The 12,620-nt window shown below is 41.7% G+C and overlaps 3 protein-coding genes across 3 annotated transcripts in view; all 3 read left to right on the top strand.

Annotated features, from left to right (window-relative positions):
- Window positions 1-5,576: 5,576 nt before the first annotated feature.
- On the top strand, window positions 5,577-7,169 carry LOC310996887 (histone H4; the record flags this gene model as incomplete). The annotated part of the gene is made up of 2 exons (XM_083986394.1): window positions 5,577-5,603; window positions 6,785-7,169. The coding sequence occupies exon 2, from the start codon at window positions 6,858-6,860 to the stop codon at window positions 7,167-7,169; it is 312 nt and encodes a 103-aa protein (XP_083842520.1). The 5' UTR covers window positions 5,577-5,603; window positions 6,785-6,857.
- Window positions 7,170-9,637: 2,468 nt separating this feature from the next.
- Window positions 9,638-12,620, top strand: part of LOC310996788 (histone H2B 1.1-like) — a 106,799-nt gene continuing 103,816 nt past the window's right edge. Inside the window, exon 1 of the mRNA XM_083986263.1 lies at window positions 9,638-10,019. Within this exon, the coding sequence (XP_083842389.1) occupies window positions 9,652-10,019 (368 nt within the window). The 5' untranslated portion in view covers window positions 9,638-9,651. The remainder of the gene's footprint in view (window positions 10,020-12,620) is intronic.
- On the top strand, window positions 11,543-12,037 carry LOC310996644 (histone H3.2; the record flags this gene model as incomplete). Its single annotated transcript, XM_083986077.1, has 1 exon — window positions 11,543-12,037. The coding sequence occupies exon 1, from the start codon at window positions 11,627-11,629 to the stop codon at window positions 12,035-12,037; it is 411 nt and encodes a 136-aa protein (XP_083842203.1). The 5' UTR covers window positions 11,543-11,626.

Below are 12,620 nucleotides of genomic sequence, written 5' to 3'. Positions count from 1 at the left end.
TAGAAATCCCTGAGGAGCTACGTTAGCATTAGCGGCAGCTGCATTCACCAGTATGTAGTTAGTTATCACATTCAATGTAAAAACGTTTTTTGCTTTGTTTTGGACATGTCTCAAAAGTGTAGCCTAGCCAGCCCCAGGCTAATGTTACTTGCCTCCACTCGCTCATCATCATCGGGTCCTCCTCGCTCGTCTCCCGGCGCAGCAGCACCTGTGGCTGCTGGGGGGTGGGGGGGCGGCGGTGATCCCCGGCACAGACAAAATGATCAAGAGGGAGGGGAGGGGCGGGCCAACGAGAGCTGAGAGATTTCATTGGACTAGCCCAATGTCCTTCAAGAAACTCAACCAATGGGCCACGTTTAGTGTCTCAGATACCGTTGCGGTCGATAAAAAAACTATATCCTTTTTTTTTCTTCTTTTTTTTTTTTTTTTTTTTAATTATGACAGTACTGGGCCGGCCCAAATATGTGCATCGGCCCACCGGGCATTGCCCGGTATGCCAGATGGCCAGTCCAGCCCTGCACACACACACACACACACACACACACTGATCGACAAAAAAATAAAGGGGGCAGGAGATCACACTCCGCTCCTCCTCCTAACCCTTCCTCCAGCTCTGACTTCACACCGTGTTTTTCTGTAAAAACATGATATTAATGAGTCAAATTCCTTGGAGGTAGCTATGCAGCACTTGGCCAATAAATCCGATTCTGATTAGGTATAGTAATAATTATGAATAGTTATTCCACACGTGTGAAAAATTACAATCATGTCACAGAATTTTCTTTTCTTTTTCTAACTTTTTTTTTTTTTTTTTTTATCTTTAAGCCTTTAATTTTTTTTTCAAAAAAAAAATAATTAGGCTACCAAACGACTGTTGTGTGATTATTTATTATGGTGCACACAGCTGCTGTTTGTTGATGTTTTTGCCCAGTAGGGTGGTTTTGAGAAAAGGTTAATTGATGATTCATGTGAACAGAGCGACATCTTGTGGTGAAGATTTAAAACAGCCAAACATAATGTTTATAATCTGATAAAGGTATTTAATCAGAATCATAACTGTTTTATTGCCAAGAGCAGTAAAGGTCAGTTTACAGCACGAGGAACTTGTCTTGGTGTCAGGTGCGAACATAAAAGTAGGCTACCAAAAATAGAATAGAATAAGAAAATAAAATAAAATAGAATGAATTAAAATATTCTAGTGCAAAAGATACACATATACTATATACAAAAGTATACGATAAATAAAAATATACTATATAAAAGAACAGAATAAAGATATATACAAATAGCTACTATGATATTGTGCAAAATGTTGTAGTGCAGAGTGACTGTCCATAGGTTTAGGGTTATTTAGGGGGAACTGGGGCATTGTTCAATAGGCTGCACTGCAGAGGGGAAGAAACTGTTCTTGTGGCGTGAGGTCCTGGTCCGGATTTTGCCAGAGCCTTTTGCCAGAGGGGAGGGGCTGGAAGAGTTTGTGTCCAGGGTGAGAGGGGTCAGCATGTCTGGCTGTACATCTCCGGGTCCTGGAGATGTACAGCTCTTGAAGAGATGGGAGGCTGTAGCCGATCACCCTCTGGGCAGAGTGAATGACACGCTGCAGTTTGGCCTTGTCTCTGGCTGTAGCTGCAGCACACCAGACTGACATGGAGGATGTGAGGATGGATTCAATGGTGGCAGTGTAGAAGTTCACCAGCATCTGTAGGGAGGTGAAACTCAGACTCAACCAAGGGTCACTGTATAGTCACAGAGGATGACAGGGGGGAGGGCAGGTGGGTCCTTTGAAGTCCACCATCATCTCCACTGTCTTCAGAGCGTTCTGCTCCAGGTTGTTCGTGCTGCACCGTGACACCAGAGGGTCCGTCTCACTCCTGTAGGCCAACTCATCCCCATCAGAGATGAGGCCAATGAGGGTGGTGTGTGTCGTCCGCAAATTTCAGGAGCTTAACAGACTGGTGGTGTCCAGATGTGCAGCTGTTGGTGTACAGGGAGAACAGCAGAGGAGAAAGGACACAGCCTAGAGACATGCTTCCCCAGCCTCACGAACTACCGTCTGTCTGTCAGGAAGTCCGTAATCCACCTGCACATGGAGTCAGGCACATTAAGCTGGGAGAGCTTGTCACGGAGCAGAGCTGGGATGATCGTATTGAAGGCAGAGCTGAAGTCCACAAACAGTATCCTGGCATAGGATCCTGGGGAGTCCAGGTGCTGGAGGATGAAGTGGAGGGCCAAGTTTGCAGCATCATCTACAGATCTGTTGGCTCTGTAGGGGATCCAGGAGATCGTGATGTCCTTCAGGTGGGTCAAGGCGAGGCAGGGCCGTTGTATAGGGGAGAAAGGTGATGATAACTCTAGGGGCCCAGCGCCCAGTGGGGCCCATAAAAAACCCCAGTAGTCTAATCTTTGTATAACTGATTTATTCTGCGTAAGACCCTAATACTCATAGTACACTGTAAAAACTCAACATCTTTCCAAGAATATTTGTCTTATTTCTTGTCCAAATGTCTCGTCAAAACTAATCTCTTTCCACTTAAAATAAGACTCATTACCTAAAAATTAGAAAAATCTGACAGTGGAGCAAGTTTTTCTTTCTTATTACAAACATAAAAAAAACTTGCTTTCACTGGCAGATTTTTCTACTTATTTAAAGTGGAAAATCTGCTTGAAAGAAGTAAAAAGTGTCTAAAAACAAGCTACTTTTAATATGATGTGTCTTATTTTAAGTATAATGAGATTTGTTTATGTAGCACCCTGCCCTATGAACTGAGAAACTATCTATTCGGAATCACCTTTAATATTAGGGCGGGCTCTGGGTTCTTGAGTTTTTGTGTTTGGTGCCATATTAACCTGTACTAATGAAATATAACTAATGAGAAGATTCCCTTTTTTCTTTTCAGGTTATAAGGTAAGTAAATGAATTAATTGGTGCCTCCACTTAGTAGAACTTCAAATGAAATAAAATGTAAAGCCTACTAAGAATAAACACATTTCTTCAAGTGTAACTTGTCTTTTTATATTAATGAAGTATTGACACAAACAAGTTATTTCACATACATGGTGACAATATCTTTCTTACACAAAAAGAAGACTCTCAATATCAGTGTCACTTACTATTCCCTGAATGTAACACACTTTCCAAAATCCCAAATAAACATTTGTGTGCACACAACCCAAATATAGAAAAAAAACAAAAGGTGCAGGCCTGAATCGTAGCTTGTGATCGGTGAGGTCTCAAACCTGGTGACCGCTTCACTTAAGCAAGCAAAATAAAATTCAAGGAGTAAATCCGGTGTATTTGTAACTGTTTGTACTCACAGTCTGTCCTCAGTCAGTTTGTATGCTGCTTGTCAGGAATGAGGATGAGGGGGATGAATGTGGGGAATGAATGAAGAGGGAGAGAGGAAAGGAGAACCCGGGGACTGGTCACTGGTCACACACACTAGCCGCCGCTCGCCGTCGAGGATACACAAAAAAGGTCCAAGATGTGTTGTCCTGGTCTGGATCTCTGACGAGCATACACGACACACGGCTCTAAATCACTCATATTCATAGTCTCTGTGCACTTCCGTGAGCTCATTCCGAGTTCACATACACTAGTGAGTAACGTTAGGCTACTACATTCAAATGAATCACTATTAGCATGTTAGCATGAGCTAATCGCTCATCACGGTTAGCATTCATAATCACAACAGTAGTAAAACAGTCCGTATCTACCACAAGCATAAATACACAACATTTACCTTCAGTACGCCTTAGTATGACCCTGTTCCGCTGGTAAACTCTGCATTTAACACTGGAAATGAAGGAAATACTCGGTACTATAGCACATGCTACATTGCATGTATCGTTCCCAACTCGTGTGTGTCCCGTCTCTCAGGTGTTGTTTCCATAGAGGTTGTTTCCCGTATGTCCCGGATATCCCACCCCCTTAGCCTGTTTGATTGGATGATAGTTCCCCATAACCATGGAAACCTAGCAGACTGACAGGTAGAGTAAGGATATGACAAATGAGTACATCAGATGCCTATACTGTAGTAAACAAAATAAATTATTAACATGTCATCCTCACATATATCACAATATCATCAACCATTGTTATTTTTAACCTTTGTATGAAATATGAACTTACATGGCTTTTATGTAATTTTCTTAATGACAAATAAATGCATTATAATGAAATTAAGTTATGAACAGAACTTATTTATTACTTATTTATTTCTTTAAGTGCTTTTAATCTAGACAGGGCTACATTTAGACTAGAAATTACATTTTGACTAGAAATAAGACAAATATTCTTGCTAAGATACTTGAGTTTTTGCAGTGTAATGCTGCATTAGCATCAAAACAAAGAAGGCTAAATAAAAAACGATAACACATACGTAGTCTAAGAAAAAAAAAGGAAAAGTTAGGGGGTGGGGCCCACTTTAGTATTCTTTAAGGGGGCCCAGAATTCCTAGCAACGGGCCCGAGGTGAGGCGCTCAAAAGTCTTCATGACCACAGAAGTCAGAGCAACGGGTCTGTAGTCACTGAGGCCTGTGTCTTTTTGGGAACTGGGACAATGGTTGAGGCCTTGAAGCAGGCTGGCACATGACAGGTCTCCAGTGAGGTGTTAAAAATATGTGTGAACACCGGAGACAACTGATTCACCATGGTAACTTATGCTTAGCTCATAACCTGGTCCCGACTGCTAGTCTCTAGTCTCTGCTCGTCTCTAGTCTCTGCTAGTCTGACCTCTGACCTCTGAGTCCTCAGCTGTCACAGGAGAACAGGAGCAGATGCTCTGGGAGGTTTTACCTCATGTCTCCTGAACCATCAGACCTGGACCTGGACGTCTCCAGAGTTTCCTGTAACTCCCTGAGGAGCCGAGTCCTGCTGCTGGAGAGAGGACACGGTGCTCGAGATGAGACGACTTTATTACAACCACCAGAACTGGAAATGAAACTGGACCCGACCCAGGACTGGAAAGGGATCAGGACAAAAGGACCTGAACCAGAAGCAGAACCCAGGACAAGAATGAAAACCAGAACTGAAACTGGAACCAGGATAAGGACCCGAACTGGGACAAGGACCGAGTCATCAGACCCAGAACCAGGACTGGAACTGGAACCGGAACCAGAACTGGTACCAAAGATCCTCTACTTCTCTGACAGGATGACTCACTACAAGCTGCTCCAACAATATGAAATGGTACAGGCTGCTTCACTTCTGGAACAGTTCATTTTCTCCTGATTAGTCTGAAATTTGTCTATTTTCGTGTAAAAACATTCAGATATGTCTTGTGAGAAATGAGTCCAATGTACGCGCACATAGCATGAAGCTGAGAGCCGGACTTAACAAACCAAGCTTCGTATTAACTCGCCTGGCCATGTTGAGCCTCCTTCGCCTCTGGAACAGTAGAGCTTACTCTCTCTTAACTTTTACCATTCATTCTCTATGGTAGTTCTTATCACTACGGATGTAATATATTTTTGGCCACAAGCGGGTTTTTGGGGGCGCTGTTTCCACATTTTGGTAAGACAGATACAGGGTGAAGAGGGAGAGAGCAGCGCCAGCATCGAAGTAATTAATCGTCCAACATATTTTACCACAACAACAACAAAGCGTAACAAACGTAAGTCGTGCACAAAGTAGTTTTACAATTACAAAACTTTAGTAGGCCTACATATGTGAACATCATTGTAGCCGACAAGTGCAACATCTTTTTGGCCCTTATTTATATAGGCTACTCAGCTGTAATGGAAAAATTACCTAAACCGAGTAGAGCTGCAACTGTGTAGTAAGAAGTGGCCGGCCACCGGACTGTGTAAAAACAGGGTCAAATCAGTGACACAGTTGGAAAAAATGAAAAGTTGTTTCCGCCCGGTTTCGAACCGGGGACCTTTCGCGTGTGAGGCGAACGTGATAACCACTACACTACGGAAACCAATGGTGCTGTAAGGAGGGCGGTACCCTTTTACAGTCAATGGGTGGTATGTTATCATGAGCCATAGATATATACGTATGATCATGAGCCAGTGGACGTGGTGTGTTTTTTTTTTTCTTTATTGACAAGCAAGTAGAGTACAATAATGTTTTTAGACAAAAAATAGATATGAAACAAGGTAATAATCAGGCGAGACGGTAATAAAAAAAAACAATAACAATTAGAAGAGGAGAGAAACAAACAAAAAAAAGAAAAAAGAAAAAGGGTATTGGTCACGCATATAATACAGAGTACACAAAGACTATAATCATTGATTTAACAAAAATCCATAAAGTCATTAGAAATAACATTAAGATTAGACATTCATCAGGCTGTCGTAATACTGCAGAAATAGATCTTTTTTTTGTCATTTATAATTCTGAGAGATAGCCCATTGACTGTTTTTTTTTTCTTCAAAGTTTTATTTCAAGTTATAACAACAACAACAACATTTCAGCCTTTCCAGCTCACATTCGCTACAACAGCAACAATAAATTTACAATTATGACAGCGCAACAAAGGTTAATTACTGTAAAACAAAATTAAAATAAAAACCAAAAAAATAAAAAAACAGTCAAATTAACAATAAAGGAAAACAATGACAGACTTTGTATCCCATGCAAACCACAGTTATGGCCATTGTGACAAGATCATTCACCAAACATATCTGAATGTATGGTCATTATTGCTATACATTTCCGGTTTGTAACTAAATTAAGAGATTAAAATAATTAGCCCATTGACTGTTTCGCCTGTGAGGGGCGTTGCCATGACGTCACCTGCTGTTTTTTCGCGCCATGTGTTTTCTCTTACGTCCGCAGATGGGACATATGAGGCGCCGGCTGAGAAACGTTTAGACATACGACTCTATCGTCTGATCACTGCAGCATCAATATGTCTGGAAGAGGCAAAGGAGGTAAGGGACTCGGTAAAGGAGGCGCCAAGCGTCACCGTAAAGTCCTCCGCGACAACATCCAGGGCATCACCAAGCCCGCCATCCGCCGCCTGGCTCGCCGCGGCGGAGTCAAGCGTATCTCCGGCCTCATCTACGAGGAGACCCGCGGGGTGCTCAAGGTCTTCCTGGAGAACGTCATCCGGGACGCCGTCACCTACACCGAGCACGCCAAGAGGAAGACGGTCACCGCCATGGACGTGGTCTACGCCCTCAAGAGGCAGGGCCGCACTCTGTACGGCTTCGGCGGCTAAACAACCTCACTGCCCGACACTGAATAACAACACAACGGCTCTTTTAAGAGCCACACAACTACTCTACTGAGAAAACATCCTCTTATTATCATAACATTTATTTATCTTTACATACATAAACCCAGAATAACTTGCTTCTTTAATCACAAAGGCGTTAAAATGTATCAAAGAGACACATCCATTGATTATTTTCTGTTAATGTAGGTTACTTCTGCTGTCCTCCTGGGTCATGTTTTGAATAGTCCTTCTTTCCTCCCTTCCTTCATGTCTCCCTTCCTCCTCTCCTTTCCTTTCTTTGTTCCTCTCTTCCTCCGTCCTTTTGCCTGGAAACTGAACATCAACACAATGGCTCTTTTAATATAAGAGCCACACACTCCGTCCAAAGAGCTCGGTCCTTTGATCACTGGGGGGAAAAAACAGATGCAGAGACTTGATTATCATACAATTTATATGCCACTGGATGGCTGATGTTTTTCTAAATATGTTTTTTCTAAAGATCTTGCTGCACTAAAGTTCAGTTAATTGTGATTATTCATTTCACAAATGCATAAGTGGCAATAGAAAATTACTTATTCTGAAATGTGTATGATTAAATGCACTACTAGGATTTGTTGAAATATGCATGGAATGCATACATTGATCAACATAATGTGATACATTTAACATGGAGGGATACATATTATTTAATGTCCCCATCACTGTATGTATCATTTGATGGGTAGGCTGTACTACAACTATTCGTACTGACAGAAATTTGCTTTGACACACGTAAATATAAATTTGAACTTTTGATCTCAAAGGAAATTAAAGTATCCAGTAGTGCAGACATAATACAATATAGGGGGCACAGAAAAGCAATATAAGTAAGAAAAAAATAAACACTATATACACCCAGATTAAACTATGTACATGTGTTATGAAAGATAATGCATAAATAAAAGAAAATGTACCAGTGTCAAGCAAGTGTGGCATTTTACAGTGTTTTTTAATTGATCTTTTCTGATTTTTTCATTAATTTACTGATACCACCCCCCCTCCAAATTTACGTTGTTGTCTTTGCATTGTCTTACAATAATACTATAGTATTATTTAGTTATTTAGTAATATTTATCAGAGAACAGTTGGAGTTTTGTTTTTCATATAAGATAGGCATTGAGTCAATGTGCAGAAGAAGAATGGAACAATTTGCAATACAAAAAACGTTTAGTACTCTACGTTTGGATGATTTATTTGCTGTATGACATCAAATAAATTAACTTTTTTCCAATTTTCATAGGAGAATATTTGTGGCTACTTTTGTCCCATATACAACCATCATTGCATTTCATTATAGGAAGTTATTTGGGGAATTATTTTGTTTATCTTTAGCTTAGTCTGTCATGGTTTAATATAAGTGGCTGTTCTGTTCATCATGGGGAATAAAAGAGATAAATTGTGCCTATTTTAAGCTAAAAATGTTAAATTTTATACACTTGCATTTGCCTATATGCTTCCATATTCAGATGGCAGTTGTTGCAACCGTCCCCACCCTAACAGCCATGACAAAGCATCATGTACTAGCTGCTGGACACAATGACACTGACACATGCTAACCATGTCATTTGATAGTCAACTAAACAGTGATTCAAACTAGGTAGGTTTGGATTCATTCATACAAAAGGTCAGGACAGTATGACAAAAATAAAGCTACTTTCATACCTCTAAAACAACTTCGTCTCAGTACAAGCAGGAGCAGATGAGATCAGCCATGACAAAACATCATGTACTAGCTAGACACAATACGCCACTTGAGCAGCAGCTATAAGAGATTATAAAACACCAAGTCAGTGTTATCCTGGTTTCACACTGTGTTTCATGACATAAAACTCTAATCAGTGTTTGAGAATTAGAGTAGTAGGCTATGTTTATATTATAAGGGGAACATTTATGCAAAACAGTTACATTATGTTACACAAGTCAGTTTATGAATACAATCACCAAGGCATGCTCTGAAAACAGCATGTTAAGATATTTATATTTATTCATAACAAGTGTAAGTTTGTACATAGTTTCACGTGTATGTAGTATATTTTTTTCATACTTTTTTCTTTGTTATAGTGCTCTTCTATGTCCTTATGTATTATATATATTATGTGAAGACACAGGAAGCTACAAATATATGAGCACAGCTTGGCTTAATTTTAAAATAGCATGATTTTAATACATCTAATTGTGTTAATTAGCTACTAATTATTTTGTCACGGGAATAACATGAAAGAGTTTTAAGATGAAGCCTTTGAACACAACCTGTTTTACAACTTTGTAACGACTGGAGGTTTAGGGGGCGGAGCTTATGTGGCGCGTGAAGGGTGTTGCGCCAAAGACAGCCAATCATGTGCGAGCAACGGCGCAGTGACATTTGCATACAGGCTGTTCAAATAGCGCTTTCGGCGAAGGGGAAAATCATCATCACTTTGAGGAAACTCATCGTCTGAATCTAACCATGCCTGATCCAGTGAAAGCACCGAAGAAGGGCTCCAAGAAAGCCGTGTCCAAGAGCGTCTCCAAGACCGGCAAGAAGAGGAGAAAGGCGAGGAAGGAGAGCTATGCCATCTACGTCTACAAGGTCCTCAAGCAGGTCCACCCCGACACCGGCATCTCCTCCAAGGCCATGCTCATCATGAACTCCTTCGTCAGCGACATCTTCGAGCGCATCGCCGGCGAGGCCTCTCGTCTGGCCCAGTACAACAAGCGCTCCACCATCACCTCCAGGGAGATCCAGACCGCCGTCAGGCTGCTGCTGCCCGGGGAGCTGGCCAAGCACGCCGTGTCCGAGGGCACCAAGGCCGTCACCAAGTACACCAGCTCCAAGTAAATTAATACTTGATTGGTGCTCCAACAAACTCAAAGGCCCTTTTCAGGGCCACCCACTTATTCAACTAAGAGCTTCACTCCTCATTATATTGTTGAAATCGTTTGTTAAAAATTGAACTACCGTACATAAAAGGGGGAATTGTAGGTACAAAGTATCTACTGTGGCTTGTCCACTGGCGTTTTCTGCCCCATCGACTGTAATGGGCAGGACTCGAAATATTGTAACTCTGGGGGAATTCAAGTCATTTTATAAAAGACATAATTTAATAAGTCTATTTGTATCAGGGACAATGTACAAAATAACATTAGCCTCGAGATGAGAAGAGATGACTTGTACCGGATTTAGCTTACTAGCTACTTTCCATCCGTAGTCCCTGGGCAGGTAAGTAAAAACGATAGAACGGTAAGAATGATCAATTTACATAGCGTTCTAAACATCCATACACATGCATATACACCCTCTCACACATCACAAACACTCGGGACATAGGCCTATTTCATATCAGAAAGAAACATACAGTTATTAAAATACTTCACACTTGTAACTCTTTTTGTTTGTGTGTTTTATTTTAGGGAGACATGAATTCAATGTATAAACCACGGAGAGACCTTTAATTATCATTAGCACCATGGACATGAGGAACAAGATGCAGTACAACAGTAGGTCCAGTAAAAGAAATAAACGGTATATTTTTAAGAGATGTAAAATGCTGCACTCCGCCCCTTGCCCCTGGACTTTAAACATTTGCTACACTATATTTTGCAATGTGTTATGAAGTTGCATCTCTAGTGTATTTCCTATGTAAAAACACCCCCCAGTGTATCCAACCTTTTTTTTTACTAGTTTGTCCAGTCGCCTCCTTGTATCACAGCCTCTCCAGCAGCATACAAACATTGAATGTATAACACATATACAACATACAACAAATATTCAACCCCTGAATTATTTCACATATTAGTGAAATTATTCTAGGTAGGTTTATTAAGGCTCTCTGTGTAAACTCATTCACTGAGTGGATGTAAAAATGTGCTAATGCGGCTGAATATCCGCATATCAAACAGTATGTCAGGCAGAATATAAGAAGAAGCTTTATTGTCATTGCTCATTGTAAAAAAAAAAAAAAAAAAAGGAATACAGCGAAATTGCCAGTGGGCCTCAGTGTACACAAATAACACAACAAGACTGGACTGGCAGACGGGAAAAGATAAATAATAAATAATATATTGATAAGAAAAAACAAGAAGATTACATTTTGTCAAGCGTATTATCTTTTACCGCCAAAATCGATCAAATAAAATTGATAAAATCAAAGTAAAAACCAGTTAAAAGATAACACCCGCCTCCTCAAACGTTAAAACAACGGGCGCGCGCGCGCTGTTCATGTTGTTCCCGCCTTTGAACCGCCGCCGTCTCTGATTGGTTCACTTTGAATTTTCAAATCCCTTCGATCCAATCACGGCTCGTCTAAAGCGCGCGCCGCTCCCTGGCTATGACCAATCAGCGACAGCCTCGCCTCGTTCGGTCGCTATATAAACTGCTGTTCGCGGCGGTTGTAACACATATCGCTTCTCTGAACAGTGAAGAGTGACAACAAACCGTCGTCATGGCAAGAACCAAGCAGACCGCCCGTAAGTCCACCGGAGGCAAAGCCCCCAGGAAGCAGCTGGCCACCAAGGCTGCCCGCAAGAGCGCCCCGGCCACCGGAGGAGTGAAGAAGCCCCATCGTTACAGGCCCGGCACCGTGGCCCTGAGGGAGATCCGTCGCTACCAGAAATCCACCGAGCTGCTGATCCGCAAGCTGCCCTTCCAGCGCCTGGTGCGTGAGATCGCTCAGGACTTCAAGACCGACCTGCGCTTCCAGAGCTCCGCCGTCATGGCGCTGCAGGAGGCCAGCGAGGCTTACCTGGTCGGCCTGTTCGAGGACACCAACCTGTGCGCCATCCACGCCAAGAGGGTGACCATCATGCCCAAGGACATCCAGCTGGCTCGCCGCATCCGTGGGGAGAGGGCTTAAACTGACCCCGCATCAGTTCACCAACACAACGGCTCTTTTAAGAGCCACATACATGCTTCAAAGAGCAATGAGTCCTCAAGATACACTAGTTAAAACATAATTTTGATGAAATACTTATCATTAATAGATGCAATGGTTCACAGTTAAATCCACTTGATTTAAATAATGAAAATGTGAAACCATCTGTCTGCAAAATGAAGCTGCAGAAGCATCTCAAAACATTACAGTAAATCCACAAGGGGAGCTCAAAAGAAAGAAACTGAGCTGCTGCGAGGTGATTTGAAATGGGCTGTCAACCATGCTGGTTATATGAAATGGATAGACTAGTCATAAAATATTTCACGACTCAGTATATAGACTTATATTTTATATATTGTAGCTTCCCAGATAATAAACCACCCCCGTGCTGGTTTCTCACTTTTTATTCAGTACAAAACAGACCGCTGTACTTTGGGCCGTAGTCAACGCCAACATAGAAAACCCTCAGTCTAACTTTTATTCTCCTTTTCCTCCAAACAGCCCGTTGTCATGGAACAGCTCTAACTGTATGCCACCTTCATGGACGTAGGAAAACACAGAACCG

The sequence above is a fragment of the Trachurus trachurus genome, assembly GCF_905171665.1.
Source record: "Trachurus trachurus genome assembly, chromosome: 14".
Taxonomy (NCBI): Eukaryota; Metazoa; Chordata; class Actinopteri; order Carangiformes; family Carangidae; genus Trachurus; species Trachurus trachurus.
This window is presented reverse-complemented; position numbering and strand designations above follow the sequence as displayed.